General features: G+C 52.5%; 1 protein-coding gene across 2 annotated transcripts in view; it reads left to right on the top strand.

Moving 5' to 3' along the window:
- Positions 1-2662: 2662 nt before the first annotated feature.
- The window catches only part of LRFN2 (leucine rich repeat and fibronectin type III domain containing 2), a 189825-nt gene continuing 174553 nt past the window's right edge, over positions 2663-17934 (top strand). The window contains exon 1 of one of the 2 annotated variants that reach the window (XM_037519660.2): positions 2663-3205. In XM_037519660.2, coding sequence (XP_037375557.2) covers positions 3190-3205 — 16 coding nt within the window. In that variant the 5' untranslated portion in view covers positions 2663-3189. The remainder of the gene's footprint in view (positions 3206-17934) is intronic. The other variant, XM_054698767.1, reaches the window with a different exon arrangement.

The following is a 17934-nucleotide window of genomic DNA, read 5'->3' as shown; positions in this document are numbered from 1 at the left end:
AGTGCAGTAGGACAGCAGTGTTCCTACCCAGTGCTTCTGAACTCAAGGAAGCAAGAAATCCACTATCATTCACCTTTCCATTACCCAAGTGTAGATTTTGTTCTGGGGATTTTCCATGATGAATGTTGACTGCAGACTGGTTTTCTCTTGGTTTTCCAAGGGACATTCGGGGCCCCACCTAAAGCACTGCCAGGTAACTCAGGGGTTTCTAGAACACAGGTACTCAGGGTTTCTAGCACACAGGTACTTAAAATGCACACTGTCAATCCCTTTGAAGAAAAGAACTTGTTGCATTGACCATTAGAACAAAGCCTGGTGAGCAATCAGGTGACCAGGCTCCTAGACCAATGTTCAGTTCAGGTGAGGCAAATATGATTTGGAAAATAAAGCAGTTGTCCTCAGAGTGGCCTGTGGTGCAAGAAGTGATCCATCCAGGTTCAGCTGTCCTTGGAATATCCACATTTCCTTTCCTAAGCTGGGGAAACTTAATGATTGGCTGTTGAGTTCTCTGAGGAGCTGGGACTAGGCCATCTCTCCAGCATCCCTGGGTGCCCTGACCCCTTTGCCATGGCATCCTATTGCTTCATCAGCTTCCCAGAATAGCTCCATCTCCATTCTGGTGTCAGCTTGGTCTATCTCTGCCCCTAGGTTCTGGTACTGACTGGGGTAAGGGGACAATCAAGCCTGCTATCCCTGAACCTCCTGGGAACTCAGAGACCCATGCTTAGGCTTCCTACCCCTTTCATGGGGCCCCTACCTTTGGTATCCATAATCACAAATAAGCAAGGAAGAAGATACCCTCCTTGTTGAGCTCTCCTTTAAAAACAATTTATGTATTTATGCATACAGGCCAGAGCTGCAGGGTGTGAGAGGATTCACCAGAGACAGAGTGGGGAACAGAACAGGTGGATCTATTGAAATACACTGCTGAGGGGAGCAGCGGGAGAGACAGGAGAGGTCTGCTGTGCCATGTGGGTAGCTCCCTGGCTGGGGATCGAACTGGTGCTGCAGTGGCTGCGGACAGCTTCATAGTGCTGAGACTTAATCCTTTGTGCCACCAGGGAGGCCCCCTGATCTCTCCTTCTTTTATTCCTTCCCCTTCTTCCTCTCTTCACATCCTCCCATTTCTAGCACCTATTCCCTTCTACTCATCTCTTCCCCTCCTACTCATTTCTCCTCTGTCTCCCTATCCACCCCTTCTTTCTGTCTCTTGTGTCTTGCCAGCCCACTCTAATACACCCTGAGCATTATCCTGGCCATACTTTCTCCCCCCAGGCTTCCCCGGATCCCTGCAGGGAAGGGCCTGTCTTTCAGTGCCTGCAGTGTCCTAATGTGGCAGTTTTCCTGGGTGCACATGGAGAGGGTACACAGCATGTGAGGACAGGGTGCCTGGGCTTCTGTAGCTATGCAGCCCCCATGACATGCATAGAAAAGAGAGGAGGCAGCCTCTGATATTACTGATTTATGCAGGTGAGCCAATCCTGGGCGGCAGGCACACATCCTCATGCCACATGTGCCTCCCTGTGGGTATCTCGGACAGGTGCACAGGAGATGTTAGCCACTAGGAGGAAAGAGATGGGTTGAGACGTTTTCCCTGGATTTCCAGCTGGAAGCTCAAATTTTCGTTTCCTCAGTGGGAAAGATACATGGACCTCTTGGGAAGCCCAGTAAGACAAAGCCATTTTACCTTCCCAGGATCCGGTTGCTGATCCCAGTGGGTAGAGAGATAACCCAAGGAAGATGGGGCCAAACCTGGACCTTCAGATGCTAACTAAACCCACACTCAGCTTGCCTTAAGGACACAATGAGCTGTCACGTTCCTCGTTTTCCTAATATGACAAACAAGGGTCTCCTGGAGGCTCGAACGAGGGAAAAGTGCTGAGCAAACAGTTGGCGCCACTGCACACCCCAGGAGTTCCAGTGTTGAGAACAGTCTAGTGCGTGTGCATGAACGGGGTGCTCCTTTCCTCACAGGTCCCTCAGTGGGGTGCGGAATGGGAGCTGGGTCCAGGGGTGCTTGTGCGCGATCCTCCCAGCCCCCAACCGCAGCCAGCGCGCCAAGGCTTTCCTCCCGCAGGCAACTGGCTGAAGACTGCAGGGCGCGCTCCGCACGTGAGGCGGCAGCACTCGCGCGGCCGCTGCAGCGCAGCCCAGGCCGCCGAGCTCGCCCTGCGCCAGGGCTGCCCGCTCCGCTGGGCCACCGAACTCGCCCTGGCAGCTCCCAGGGACTATACCCACCTGCCGCAGACCCCGACCACGGCCCCATCCCGCTCTCTCCCTTTGCGTGGGCCCGTTGGCCAGCCCGCTACCCTGGCAGCCCCGACGCCACCCGCCGCGGGGCCCGGGAATCCGTCGGCTTTTCGCCGCGGCGTGGATGGCGCTGAAGGGGCTGCCCTAGGCGGCCGGCCGGGCGGTGGGCGAGGAGCCGGCTCCCGGCTGCTGCAGCTCCGCGGGTCGCCACTGGGGGCTGCGGCGCGGGAGGGCCTGGTGGGGACCGCGCGCACGGCTCCCGGCTCCCCGGTGCCTCCGGCCGGCCGCTGAGCTGTCTCCACCGCCGGCCCCGCGCTGCCTCCGCAGCCCGCCCGGCTCCCTCCCGGATCCGTGCGTGTGATCGCTGTGCGTGTGTGACGGGCGCGCGCGCGCGAGTGTGCGCGCACGGGGGCCAGTGTGCATGCGGGGAGTGCGGGGGAGTGTGTTTGTGTGTGTGCGTGTGGGTGTGAGTGCCTGGCTCGCTCTTGCTGAGACACACACACACTCACACACACACTCACACACACACATACACACAACCCGCAGGCTCGTCTGAACTTGAAGACACCCCACATTCCAAGATGCCCGCGGTTCCTGGGAATGCCTGGGGTTCTTGGAGCTGGAGAATCCTACCAGCATCTTCCTAGGGAGGGATTTTTCTTTTTCTTTTTTCTTTTTCCCTTTTTTTTTTTTTTAATCTGGAAGAGAAGAGAGCAAGTTGTGCTTTTTCCTCCCTTCTTCTTGCTAAATGCCATGGATATAACTGAATAAGCCGCTCAGGGCTCTCCCTCGTGGACGTCCGAGGCCACCATCTGCCTGCGTTTGCCGAAGCCGGAGGGCTTAGCTGGAGCCTGTCTAGGGCGGGGAAGGATGCGTGGTCGAGCCGGGGAACCCGGGCGCCCTGCGGAGCCGGCCTTGGTGCCTCCCAGCCTGGGTTAGATGCTGCCTCGCCCAGGTGAGTGGTCGCCGCCTCCGCGTCTCTGCCATCCCCGGTGTCCGCCTGAGCTGGGCGCTGGGCTGAACGCACTCGGGGAACCCGGAACTTTGCACCCCTTTCTTTTTCACCTTAGCACTCCCATCACCCAGTACTTGTGCAGACACCTTCTTGTCTTGTCCTCATCCTTATCGCGGGAGGTTGCCTTTTCTTTCTTTTTCTTTTTCCTGAGAGTGGGGGTAGGAACAGCCAGGGGCAGGGAGAGCGGGTTCTTGCGAGGCCAGGAAGACCTGGCGCCGCAGATAGATGCAAACGTTGAAAGCAGCAGGAGAACTTTGCCGCCAGACCACTCTGTTGCATCTCCTCACATGGGAGGCCTGGCGAGAGCTCTTGCAGGGGGCCGGTCCGATGCCAGGGCTCCCTGGGCTCAGTGGCTGGGGAGGGTGGGGTGGAGCCCCCTGGCTGGGGTAGATTCAGCGCTGATGGAGGGAAGGAAGGCATTGCAGTTTGGGGAGGCAGGTAGGGCAGGCTCAGGGACTACCCTGGCCATAGGCAGAAGACAGAGACATGGGGGGGGATTGTGTGTGTACGGTTTGGGGCATTTGAATGGCATGATGAAGCAATATGGAAACTGGCATTAAGCATGCCTCATTGGTAGGTCTGTCTCCCACCCAGCCCTGCCCTAGTTCTAGGGGTGGCCTAGGCAGGGAGGAGGGGGAAGCCAGGGCTGTGTGGAGGCCAGCTGGATCTTGTGCTGAGATCCCGGTGAGAACAGGGAGGTATCCTGCCCATGTTCTTGTCACCCCAATACAAAGGACATAGGCAGTGAGTTGGAGGGAGGCAGATCCCCCGCAAGCCGGAGCCTGAGAAAAAGGAAGGAGCCTGAGCAGAGACCGCAGAGGGACTAAGCCAGGCCACGCCAAGTGCGTGTGGACACAGCCTGGGGGGGGACAGACCCCTTCCAGAGAGGAAGCTGTGGGCTCCTTGCACTCTGAGCCAGAGTTACGGGCATGGTACTGACCCTCTACCCCACCACAGTGGAGTGTGTTTGTGTGTGTGTGTGCGCGTGCGCGTGTGAGCGTGCATGTGTTTGTGTGTGTGTGTGTGTGAAGGGGCCCAGTTGTGGTTGCAAGGCTGACCAGCTTTGTGGGGCAGGGGGAGGGGGCTGCTTCAGGAAATTGACCCCCCACGGCTGGGGAGGAGCAAAGCTTAGGGAGGAAAATTGCTAGTCTCTGGGCTGTGAAGTTCCCAGGGACCAGAACAGGCGGTTCTGGGTGGGCTGATGTAAGTGGGTGGGGGCTGATTTGGAACTCCTGGTGGGGAGTCAGAGGCAGGGATTTTGGGGAAGCTGGGAGCAAAGAACCCGGGTCTCCTGGTCTATCCTGCACTGGCCACCACCCTGTACGAAGAGCTGACACAGATGAGTCCAGCCCGCTGTGGGACTTGCTTGGACCTGGGGGCCGACAGGGGAGAAGGCTGTGCAGGGACGACTCAGAAGCTTTGAGAGCCTCTCCTGGTCCAGCCTTCGCGGGCCAAGGCCAGCTGCTGGGGCCTTGTGCTGACGCTGGAATGGCATCCTTCCCTCCTGACTCTGGGAGGGCTGACTTTCCTCTCTCTCCTAAGGCTCCTCGATTGCTTCTGCTCAGCTCCCCTGCCCAGCCCTCAATTGAGAGTTTCTGGTCTAATTCCTGCCCAGGAATGTAATTATTATCTCCCTGCCCTTGCCCAGGGGAATAAAAACAGCCAACCTGGCATTTCTGTCCCAGCCTCTGGCCGTGCCTGTCTGGGAGGTCGGCTCCCAGCTCCAGCTCAGGCTCCACACTGGACTGGGGGCCCTGCTGCTATGGCTCAGACGCCCTGTGTTTTATGGTGCCAGTTCTTTCCCCGGTTCCAGAAATCTGAGAAGCTGAGGAGGGAGCTTCCAGGAGGCAACACTGAGGAGGAGAAGGAGGATGGATGGGGTGGGAATGCAGACAGGGTCGTGGGGGCACTGTCAAAAGCAAGCAGCCTTTGGGCACCCCCACCCTGGTTGGACAAGAGTGGGAATCACCTTTCTGGTCCTTGGCTGCAGCTCTGAGGTAAAAATCAAGAAGCCAGGGGTTCTGAGCTCCAAGTGGCAGCTTGATGATTCTCTCAGGCTGGTGTGGTGGAGCAGGGTCCAGCTGCCTCCAGGGAGTTCCTGGTCCTAAGGTAGGAGGAGTGCACTGTTGGCAGCTGAGGCTTTCCTATTCTGATGACGGAGGCTGCGAGACTGAAAGCAGAGACAAGAAATGGAAACCAACCAGAGATGGTAAAGTAAACTGGACCCTGCAACAACTGGACAAAAAGCAACAACAAGTTGGGCACTGTGTAATTTTCCTTTGGTAGGGGTGGAGTTTTAAGATCTAACTTATTTGGGGGGAGTAGGGGTAGAGTTGTTATATAACAGAGTAGAACCTGAAGTTGAAGGGTTTGGGTTCAAATTCTGCCTCGGCCACATCTTTGTTCCTTAACTACTTGAGCCAACGTGTTCCCATCTGGTGAAAAACTAGTTTGTATCTCTCAGATGTGTATGACCTGCTCTTTGTCCTGGCGTTCTCCATGCCCTGTTTCAGACCTAGAGCGGAGTTTGGTTGGAGGAGGAAGGGTTGAGAGAGAGTGAGAGGCCCTGAGAGGCATACTGGATAGTACCCCCAGTCCCCCTGCTAGAGGAGTTTGATGCCATCACAGTAAGCTGATCGTTAAAAGATTCCAGGAAGCCCTCCAGAAAACTTCAGGAATTGGTATTTGAGAAGCAAATGTCACCTCTGGGGCTGTGACACCTGCTTCCCTCCCTCTCGTTTGCTTTGGATTTTTATGGTCAGGCACATTTGCAAAGGAAGTGCGGGCTCTGTGTTTTACAAGTGTCATCTGTCACCCTTTCTCTGAGGCTTGAGTGTGAAATATCCCCAGAACCCAGTTCAGACTTCTCTTGCCTGACGCTGGCTCTCACTGGCCCAAGAGGGGCCTCAGAGGAGAGTGTCAGGCCCAGGTCAAGTGCATGGCACAGCTCCTCCTGGGGTATGTGCAGGGCCTGTGATTGAACCTAGTCCAAACTGCTGAGGTGGGGGGGCATACCCCACCAGAAAGAGGGGCTCAGCCCTGTGTACTTAGCAGGATCTGACTAATTAACTAGAAGAGTGGTGGAGAGAGAGTGCTAATCATAACAGGTAGTTAGAGCTGGAGATGGGGGTCAGGGAGAGTAGCCAAGTCCTACTTGTTCATGGTAAGAGCAATCAGGAGGACTTCTTGGAAGAGGTGAAGTTTTCAGAAATAGCAAAACCCCACAGAAGTCCACAGACAGAAGATTTTGTTTTCTCTTTAATTATCAGAGGTCACTGGGGATTTGGAAAGTTTCCGGGGTGAGAAACTAAACAAGTGGAACGGATGCTCAGAGAAATATCTTCAGATTCATCAGAACCAGATCCTTCAAAGAAAGTCTCTTGATTGCTTATTTATTCAGATATATCAGGACTAGCTCCTTCAAACAGATGATTTCTTGATTGCTTATTATGTGCCAGGCACAGTGCTAAGAGTTTCACATTATTATTATCTCATTGAATTCTTGCAATTCTGTGAAATTGCCACTATTATTACCTCCACTTTACAGATGAGAAAACCGAGGTTCAGAGAGGTTGGGTACCTGCCAGGTAGCTAGCAAGTGGCTCAGTCATTACTCAATTCTCATGTCTGTCTGAATTCAGAGCCTGTCCTCTTAAGTGGTCTGTACTGTCCTCCTCACAACAGGCCCCATCTAAGCCCTGCTGGCCTCTGACCTGGCTGGGGAGGTGACTTCCGAGCCTCCATCCCAGAACCCCATGGAGCTCAATCTCCAGCATGGGCATCCCTGCCTGCCCTGCCCACCACTACACCCACCATTTTAAAAACTCACTATCAGCACCATTTTCCTGACCAGGATGGAAGATGAGACCCCAAGCAAATGCCTTTACTCCCTGAGGCCCAGTTTCCTGACTGATGAGTCAAATGCTAATGCAGACTTCCCTGTGATGTTGGGGCAGGGCAGCAGGTAGGAAAGTGCCTTATCTGTTGAGCCAGCCCTGTAGCACTTACGGCTATGTTTGTGCCCCTTCCTAATTTAGGCTAAATAACTAAATTGTCACCTATAATGATGCCCAGGAAAGAGGGTGTTAAATGTGAGCTTTCATATATCAGTTTCATGTGGGACTGCAATCAACTAGTAAGATAACAGGCTAGTCAAATGGGCACTGGTCTTCTGGAAAAGTGGGTGATAGAGAACCTCCAGGAGTGAGGCATGTGGTGGGGGATCAGTGGTGGTTGCTGGGACGACGGGGTGCGCTGACACATCATTCACCTTGGCAGTCAGGTGGCCTTATCGAAGCTTTGGCACCAGAGTGAGCGAGCGGAGGGCATTTTGTGGAGGCAGTTTCCTTAGGCAGGTGTTTCTCAATCTTTATTTCATTATTGCTCTATCCAAGAAGCCCTTTTGGACACTTTTTACAAAAAAAAAAAATGTTTCCTAGTTGCATTTCCCATAAAATTTTAATGCCACTGATATACTATCTACCCCTTTATGTGCTGTTTGTTCAGGCTTGATGTAGACGGTAAATTTTTTCACCCCTGCCAAGAGCTAATGTTTGCCCCCTTGGGGGCGCTGTTGCCTCCATTGAGAAAGCAGCCTTAGTGAGCACAGACTCAGATTAGAGAGAGAGGTGAATTGGTGAGGCAGGAGGATCCAGGAGGTGTTGAAGAGGACACATTCGCTCTGGCATGTTGCCAACCCATGTGTGTCCAGGGACCAGCACAGATGCTGCTGGGGCAGGCCGGTGACCAAAAACCTCAGTCCACCCAGATCTGAGTTGATGAGGTGGGGGCAGGTTTGGAGGCCCTACTTTAGCACTTGAAGCTAGTCTTTGAACACAGGAGGAAAGGAAAGGATGTGAGAAGCCAAAGACCAGAGACAACTGTGAGCAGAATTGCCTGTTTGTTAAACTATGGAGTCCAAATGCACCAATCAAGCTCAGGCAGCACAAGGCCTGTCTGTGTCACAATCTATTTGTCTTTGTTCTGGGTGATTTCCTTGCATTATAGCTGAAGGTGTGGAGAAGGTGTGCCGTCCTGCAAAGCAGACCCAGTCTGAGTGTGGCCTTGCTTTCATTTGGACAGATCTTGGTTTGCTTTCTTGAATGTCCCCCAGGACCAAGGCTAAAGGGGACCAGACCAGACGGCGGGTCAGACCTGAACTGCAGAACCGAGACTTAGGTGTTCAGCAGCATCTGGCTGGATGACGTGACAAAATCAGGCTCTTGTAATTTGTCAATCTGCTTGGGTCTCCTTGCAGCAGCCCTGAAACCTGAGGGAACACAAAATCTCCCAAGCAGGGCCCTTTAGAATTCAGGCCATTTGTTACTGGCATATCCTCTACTAATTCAACCACCTGCAGGAGCTAAGCCACAGCCAGAACGCCCAGAGCCAGCACAAGCAGGGGAAGGCAGGACTCAAACCCTCTCCCCTTTACATTTCCCTCCTGGTCTGTCCCCTTTCCATACACCCCTTGCTGCGCCCCACTGCGGCCTCTGCCAGCACAGTGTTTCTTTCCCTCACCTTGACGCAGGTCACAAATGAGCTTCATGGGGGTGCAGGCTCTCTGGTCCTCCAATCTCCCCTTCCCTACACTCACTTTGCGATTCCTTCTCCCCCAAAGCTAAGCTAGCACTCTGCTTCCCAGCCACCCTCCTTATCCAGTCCCCAGTAAAGGCAGCTTTAGTCAAGAGGAGGAGAGGAGGTGAGGGATTTCCTACAGTAAATGTAACTAATATTAAGGGTGTATGGGGATCCTACTTCAGAGTGGACATAAAGTGGAGCTTGTTGTTACATGACTCGGGTCCCCAAAATGTGTGACACGGTCTGCAGGGACCTGGAGGAGTTTGGGGGAGTGAGCAAGGCTCAGGCTCTGGCTTGGGTCTAGTCCTGATGTGAGAGAGGTGATGGCAGTGAGGGGGGAGCCATCCTGACTTGCTGTTGAGCTTCCTGGAAACCCAACAAGGGGTGTAAGATGAGGTCCTGATTCTAAAAAGGTATTGAAGATTTCTGGATGGCAAAGTTGATCCCTTGACCCAGTGTCCTCCAGAGTGAAGCCAATTTAGTACCCGGATGGTCCTCCTGAGGCAGAAAGGAGGGCGGGGTCATGGAGGTGAGAGTTAGAGATCCTGTGCAGCACTGGCCTCCCAGCCCCCTGTGGAGGACTCTGGAGTGTGCAGAATTTGTCACGAGCTTCCCTTTCAACTCTGTGGGGAACTTGCTGGGGGCCGTGGGCTGACCCCTGTCCCTTCTGTCCTCACCAGTAGAACAGGGGATGTGTGTGCTCTCAAGTCCCTTCCAGCCCAGTAACCAGCCTCAGAGTAAGATCCATCATTCATCTGCTGAGCCAACAGGCCCTGGAAGTGACTTGTCTCAGGCCCTCCAGCCTCCCCCTCATCCTTTCTCCTTCCAGAGGTGCTGACCTGCTGCTTCCCTCGGCTCGGCGCCCTCCTTCTGCCACTGTCCTTTCTCAACACCATTACTGGGCTTGGTTTTGAATGATCAGGGTCCCAGAGCTGCAGAGTGAATGAAGGTTTTTCCTTCCTCCTCCTACCGCAACATGTGCATGCACGCATATGCTCCTACACACACACACTCTCCCCCACATACACACACTCCTGCACGCACACGCTCCTACACACACACACTCTCCCCCACATACACACACTCCTGCACGCACACACTCTCACCCACATGCACACACACTCCTTCATGTACAAACATACACTCTCACCCACATGCACACATACACACTCACCTGCATCCACACACACTCCTACATGTTCACACATACTTGCTTGCATGCATGTACACTTCTGCCTGCTCACATATACCCAAATTCCTTCATGCACAAATATACATTCTCGCCCTCTCACCCACATGCACACACATATACTCCTGCATATATGCATACATGCACTCACCCACTGCACACACATGATCTTGCATGCTCACACACATGATCTTGCATGCATGCACATCTGCACACACAGATTTACACACAGCATACCACCACAAGTACACACATGTCCACATACTCACACACATACCCCTATAATCACATATGTCCACCTCAAATGTATCCATAGTTGCTCAAAAGAACATTCACCCACACCCACACAGAATGTCCATTCATTCATTCATCCATTCACACATAATCACATTCACACTCATGCTGTCTCACGCAGACATGATCCCACACATCATATACACACAATACACACTGTACATACACCTACGTGTTCCCACATAAACACAAAGTACACTCTCTTAAACTCACACATACACCCCTATACTTGCACACACCCACACTTATACATATGCACATTTATAAACACCTGCACAAAATATATCTATACATACACTTAAGCATACACACATGCATTCAGACTTGCACACATATTTATACACTCACACACATATTCACATACAGACACTCCCACGTATCCACACACATCCACACACATGCATACACACTGACACACCCCTTTGTCCACTGCCTCAGCTTCTCCCTCAAAGACATGGACACATGTCATCCGGCCCTTGCAGGGCACTGGCACTTTCCAAAGAGCATTTCTGCGTGTGATCTCCTGCAGCTCCTGTGGCCATTTGAGCTCAGCAGGGCCTGCTGTTCTCCTCCTCCTCCCTGTCTGCATGAGGAACCAGGCCCATATTTTAGCCAGGCTACGTGATAGCAGAGCCAGCAGGAGAACCCAGGCCTTGGGTCGCCATCACAGTAGTGCTGCCCCGGCACTTTCAGGTCTGAGGCTGTGAAAGTGTGCGTATACAGGTCTGTTGCTGGGAGAGCTCTAGGAGACAGGAAGGCTATATTCTGTCCCTGTGTGAAAGATGGGAGACCAGGCATCTGGGAGATCCACCCCGTAGGGGATGGAATCCTCTTTCTCTGCTGGGACTCAAGTGTGCTCCCGTGGCTGTTTGGTGGTCCGTCTTTCCTGCCTGCATTTCTGGTCTGCTCTCGGAAGCTTGGATAGCAGTCCCTCAGCAATTGAGAGATGCCACCCTGTGGTCAGCCCATGGGCCTTCCAGTCCCAGATCAGCCTCATTTCTGCCGAGGTCAAGTGCAGGAGAGGATTGGGCCATCCGTCCTGTGAGGTCATGGAACCCTCTCATGGCCATGTCTCATGAACCTATTAGTGGTCCGAGTCAGGTAATGGGCATCGTGAATGTGCCTCAACTCACTCGCACCATTTTCACACCCCTGCTCACCCCCTTGTGAGGCTCCCAGTTCCATGTTTTGTTGCCTGCAGGGGAGTGAAGCTTTCTTCTATTCTTTCTAAAGTGTCTCCTCTACGCTGTCCAAGCTTTAAGGTCAGGAGAGCCTGCTGGGTTAGGATTTGATCACATCCATCCTTTCGTGACTTGCTGGCCAGCAGTCTTCACCGATTCAATTTAATTCAGCAAGCAGTTATTAAGCGCCTATTGGGGGCTACGCAGAAGGCCAGGTGCTGCAAAGATGAAGCATCTCTCCAGCCCATGTGTGCATGCAGCCCTCCAACCCATCTATCATTTCTTTTATCCTGCTGGGCTTTTTTCAGCACATTCAGGCTTTTTTCTGGACTTGGTGGAGATGAGGTGTGGTGGGGGTTCTCAGTATGACTTGTTTCTAGAGTGTTCCCTCACCTGCATTCCCATGCACGTATGTGTGTTGTTGTGTGTGTGTGCACACTCAGAACTCAGCTGAAGGTCACACATGATTAACCCCTTGATGTAAAGGTGACCCTGGTGGTGGTGATGGTGGTGGTGGTGATACTTAAGAAGAAATACACTTGCAAGTTGCTTTCTCAGACCCCTCCCAGCCCCACCACTAAACTGATATCTTACTACCTCAACCAAATACAAACTGGTGGGGTAAAGAGATTTGACGGTTGTGGTCCTAGTTTAGGGGCAGCTAGCTCTAAAAGAACCATTTAATCCTCCTCCTAGCCTGCTTACTTGTGTCACAGGGGAGTCAAGGGGAGACCCTAGAATAAACATAAATCCCGGAACCATGGTCCAGAGCTGCAGCTTCTAAGCACATGACAGATGAGGGGCATCACGCTGAGGGAGGATGGCTTCCCAGGCCTCAGATGGGCAAGAATCTGGGCTTGGGACTGCTGGTGGGGAGTGGCAGAGAGAGCTTACATGTGGGCAAGACCAGCTTCAATTCGGGAGAAGGCTTCACTTATGGAGGAAGGCCCATTCCTGGTCCTGGAAGTTTATGTCTAAGGGAGGTGGAGCAGATATATGTGGTCCATATCTGGGAAGACATAGGCACTGAGATACGTGGATGCATTGTTCTTACAGAGAAAACGTGTGTGCCCCTGGGCCCCGAACCTGGAATTGACAGTGTATTTTGCTTTCTTGGTAGCGTGGGCTAGAGCAGGTTACTCTCTGTGCCTCAGTTTCCTCCTCTGTGCAATGGGGATGATGACAGTACACAGCTCATGGGGCTGCTAGGTGAATTCAAAGTTACTCTCTGACAGTGCCTGGAGTGGCTCCCGGCACATGGAGAGCACTGCAGAAGTTGTTATTGCTCCTAGATAGAGGAGTGCTATAGCCCTCACCTGGGGAAGCGCTACTGTGGGCCAGCTTAGCTGATACACCTTTCTAACAACCACTCTTGAAATTGTACAGCGACTCTGGACATTTCACAATGCATGTCACATGATTTCATCTGACTGTCCCCACAATGCTAACAGGTAGGAAGGAATGATGTTATGATTATATCTGTTTTATCTGCAGGTAAACTGAGGCACAGAGATTACTAAGTGGTTCCTGACCCAGGTTTTTATTAAACCTTGTGACCTCCATGTGGTCAGCGGAGGGAGCTATAGAATGTCAGGGAGGAAGGTTTGGGTGAAGGTGACTGATGGGTTCAGAACTGGACTTCCCCCTGGGAATTCAGATTGCTGGGATCAGATTGCTGGGGACATAAGCCATGGGGCGGGAGGAAGTTGAGGCCATAACCCAGGTCCATGCACCTCCATGACATGGCACGGGGAAAGGCAGGCTGGGTCTACAACACAGTACCTTGGGGGCGGGAGGTAGTGGCTGTGTCATAGAACATGTTTATTGGGAGCCTTTTGAAACCATCATGAATGCTTTGGGCTCAGAGAGCAAGAGAGATGGGGGTAGCACTGTGCTGGGGCCCCAAAAGTGTGGTCTAGGGAGCATTCTATCAAGGAAGAAGGCACCTGGTTCAGCTTGGCCTGTATGTGGAGAAGGATGGTGAGGACAGTCCTCTGGGCCCTGATTCCTGCCCCCCACTCCTCAGGCCTGATCCTGGTGGTGAGAAGAGGGATTTTCTGGATCTGTTGGGCTTAAGGAGCTGGGAAAGTTTCTGGGGCAAAATAATGGGCCTTGGTGTGGGGTGCAAAGCCCTCTAGAGGAAATAAACCATGGCTGGAAGGCATGCCTATGGGGGGAGCTGGGGTGTAGGAATGACCTATGGGGTTGGTATCTAGAGTGGGACATGGGATGATGATGGAGGTGATGATGAAGGTGGCGGGGGTGAGGTGGTGAAGGCAGAATGGAGCAAGTGCAGGGTTTGGAAGCAGACAGGGAAGGGATAGGGCCTGGGGCCACCTGGTCACTCCTGGCACAAATCCAGGCTGCCTAGAACTTCAAGCCCCAGCCCAATCCCCATCTCTTGGGGGGGGGAAGTCTAGGCCCCAAGCTCATTTCCAGGGCTATGTGATCAGCCTACTCCATAAATCTCAGGCCATGTAAATATGGCATATAATTGGAAGGCACTGCAGGTAAGGTAGCTCCGGGATAAAACCCAGGCAGGGAGAGAGGGCAATGGATCATGAGTTACAGAGGGGCTGGCGGGCTGCACTGGTGGCTGGCCTGACTTGGGGTGTGAGTTATCTCAGGCCGGACCACTCTGCCATGCTTCTGCTCTGTGGCGCCAGGCTAATATTTACTGTATATTGGTTTTTAAATTACAGTACAACATTGATTCCCTGCTCTTGAAGTTCAAGCCCTACTCACCATGCCTGTCTCGCTCCGCCTTTCTCTGCTTCTCCTCCCCTTTGCCCATCTGTCTTGTCTCTCTCTCTCAGTGCAGGTTTTAATGCAGAGTATTATCTTACATTGTATCATGTTACCCCACAACGTTATGTTTGTATTACCTTATATTTATTCATCCCTTCCTGGCCTACTGCACTGGGGAGTTTTTAAAGCTGGACTTGCAGGCCTTGTTATCAACTTTGGACCCTGTGATGGTGAGGAAGTGGGGCAAGCCGAGTTGTCTCCATTTAAAGGTGAGGAAATTGAAGTTCAGAGAGGCTAATGGAATGACCAGGTCAGGCTTGGATTGAATTATATTCTATTAAGCCATCAGTATAATGGCTACTGGAATTGCAGGCTCCTGGTGGGCTTTAATGCAAGCTTTCTGTACTCAGTGTATCCCCACATTTATCCTGTGGGGGTGGCCACTGTTATAAGTTCGTTTCACAGGTGAGGAAACTGAGGCGCAGAGAAGCTAAGTTGCTTGCCCAAGGTTAGTAAGAAGGTAGAGCTTGAATTTGAACCTAAGCAGCCCAGCTCCTGAGCTGACACTCCCATCCATGGTGCAAGCTGTCATATACTGTGATCTCCAAGTTGGGGTGAGGGCAAGATGGTGGGGACAGCGGCAGGATGGCTCCACCGTGCGCTGAGGACAAGAACACCTTCACTTTCCGTAGTAAGTTTCGCCGTATCCAAGGGAATGACTTGAGAGCTTTTTGGCAGCGGGGGATGTCCCCAGAGTGGGGGATCACACTCCTGGGACTCTGATTTCTGCCCTTAGGTAGGGACGGGCACAGAGCAGGACTAGTGGGAGCCCCATGTGTGTGGCTTGCTGTCTGCTCTGTCTCCTCTCTTGTGTCCATGGCAGGAGGCTGCTGTCCTGACCTCCAGGTTGTCTCTCATCTCTGCCTTGGTACAGTTACCCTTATCTTTTGGGTTTGGGCTGCAATCACAAGCAAAGCTGCTCAGGGGCAAAGCTGCTCAAAACTAGAACTGACTCCTGGAGGCACGGAAGGCCAGCGATGTCAGAGAGAAGCCAGCAGTGCCTGGGCCCTGCCTGTTCTGCCATTTCCAGCCACTTCCACCCCTGGGGGACCTCATGCTGAGTGGGGAACCTCAACTAAGGCTCCCTCTGCTCCAGGCTCTTCATATTCCTTGTCTCGTACCCCTATCCTGAAGAGATTTGTCTTTTCTGAGTCTGGGTCACAGTTCGCAACTTGTCCTGGCTCAGAAGCTCGTCTGTCTTCCCCAGCTCTCACTCATGCGGAAGCAGAAGCTGGCATTCTGGAAGCAGCAGGGAACCCCCGCACCATCCACATGTCCCGTACTGGGGCAGGAAGGAGGATGAGCCATAGGGCCGGGAACTTCGGATGTCGCTGCAGTTCCGGCCTCCTGGAGGGAAGATGCGTGACCCCATGAAGACTTCCTGGGAGAAGCACAACCACTTCCGCGGACTTGCTGGGTCTCTCTGAGCGTGCTTTCTGACCTTCATCAGGAATAATAGTGCCTGCTCTGCCTCCCTCAAAGACCACTGGGACAAAAAGATGAGGCTGGGTGGGGGAAAGACCGTAGGGACAGGACCTTTAGGTTCTTGTGGCTCATCTGTCCTTGCTAAGGAGTACTCTAACTGGGAAAATGTAAAGTGGAAGGCAAAGGACCCTTATATTCCCTCCAGTCTGCTCAGAATCATCAACTCACCCCATATGCAACACAAACCGGAACATCACCAGACGGGGATGTGTTGGTTGTTTTACTTATTAATAGCTGCTGTTTGCTGAGCAAACTCTGTGAGAGAAGTCTAGTGATTGAGCCCCAGGAGGCAGGCAAATATGGGTTCAAATTTCAGCAGTTCCCTTAGAAAAGGTGTGACCTTGGACGGATTACCTCTCTGAGCCTCAGTTTCCCTTCCTGTTAAATGGGACTAATACCGGTACCTAGCCCCAGGCGGTCATGAGAACGAAATGAGTGACTACCAAGCCCTGCGGGTCTGGTGGGCGTGTCTATTAGGAGGGTGATAGCTGGGGCTGTGATTTACATGTCCTCTTGCACTTCCTGGCCCTCATGCTTTTGCAAGTAGGTATTACTTCTCTTCTTGCTGATGAGAAACAAACTCAGAATAACAATGGGATATGCTCTAGACCTAAGTTGGCCAACTGTCTGAGTTTGTCTGGATCCCGGGGATTCCTGGGATGCAGGACTTCCAGGTTTAAAAGTAGGAAAGTCCGAGGCCCAGGATGAGTTGATCACCCTCCCAGGTCACACATCATTTGACCACACCTGTGTGTCTGACTCCCACCGCCAAGCCCCTGTCCACTACTCCAAACTCTCCAGGGACCTCCCCTCCCCCCGCCATCATAGCCACTCATGTTTGCTGAGCCCCAGGAGGCTTTAGAGATAAATATTATCTTATTTCATGTCACGAAACCTCATGATTTAGATTTAGACACTCTTATCCAAATGTTACCAAAGAGGAAGCCGAGACACAGAGAAGAAAAGTGACTCACTCAGGGTCACCCAGAAAGGAAGTGCCTGGACTGGGATTGAACCCTGGCACCAGCACCCCCTCTCCTGGACCTTCTGCTGCCACAGCTTCTCTTGTATCTTATCCCACTTCCCTTCGCATGAGCATTGCCTCATCTTTTTGTCCCAGTGGGCTTTGAGGTAGGCAAGGCAGGTACTTCTCTTTCTGTCAAAAGGTCAGAAAACACTCTCAGAGAGGGCAGGTGACTTAGCCAATGTCACACAGCTTGTAAATAGCAGAAGCAGCATGAAGGGTGATCGGGGTTCTCAGCTAGAGCTTCTTCCTCATTTGATAACTGCGGGAGGTCCCCAGCCCAGTCCAGTGCTGTTCATATGCCTGGCGGGCTGGGGTCTCAGTTATCTTGGGGCCCCAAGTGCAGGGGGCTGGTTGCCTGGGCTCCTGGTTATCATTATCTGATCCTTCCCTGGTAAGTAGAAGAGGCTCCTGGCTACAGTGTGGACAGATCTGCAGGCCTGACATCTCCCTTGCTCCCACTAGCTGGGGTCTGAATGCAGAATGGGCCACATTTTCCTGAGGGGACAACAAAGGCTCTATTAATGCCAGGCTTACTTTGAAGGCAACTAAATAAGAGTTGGGAAGGACAATGACAAGAGTCTATAAATTCTCAAAGATGTTCAGGAAAGTGGCCTGGGCCCCAGGGCCTATAAAACCTGGGCAGCCTGCTGGGTTCGGTGTGATTTATAAGGACTTCCATGTGCCTGCTGCAGGTCACCTCCCCATCAAGCCTCTCATTTGTAATGGTTTTTTTTTTCTTTCCAACTTTCCAACTTGTTTCATAGTTCTTGGCATTTTGTGGCTGTCCTTTACCCACTCCAGAGGGGTGAATTACTCCCCCATTTAACAGATGGGCAAACTGAGGCACAGAATGGGTTGCTGGGATGCCAAGGTCCCTTGAATCTGACCTAATAAGTTCTCATTAACTTGTGTACTGGTTAGGCATCTGCTATCTATCGGGACTACTCCAAGCTCTTTACACTTATTAGCTCATTTAACCCTACAACACGCCTAGGACACGGGACTGTGATTGTCGCTCTCATCCTTTCTACTTGATAGTGATAAGACTGAGGTGGAATTTAAGTTGCCCAGGGACAGCGGACATAGGGACCCAAATCCTTAGCCA

The sequence above is a fragment of the Talpa occidentalis genome, unplaced genomic scaffold (assembly GCF_014898055.3).
Source record: "Talpa occidentalis isolate TD23 unplaced genomic scaffold, MPIMG_talOcc4v2.1 talOcc4.2, whole genome shotgun sequence".
Classification (NCBI taxonomy): Eukaryota; Metazoa; Chordata; class Mammalia; order Eulipotyphla; family Talpidae; genus Talpa; species Talpa occidentalis.
This window is presented reverse-complemented; position numbering and strand designations above follow the sequence as displayed.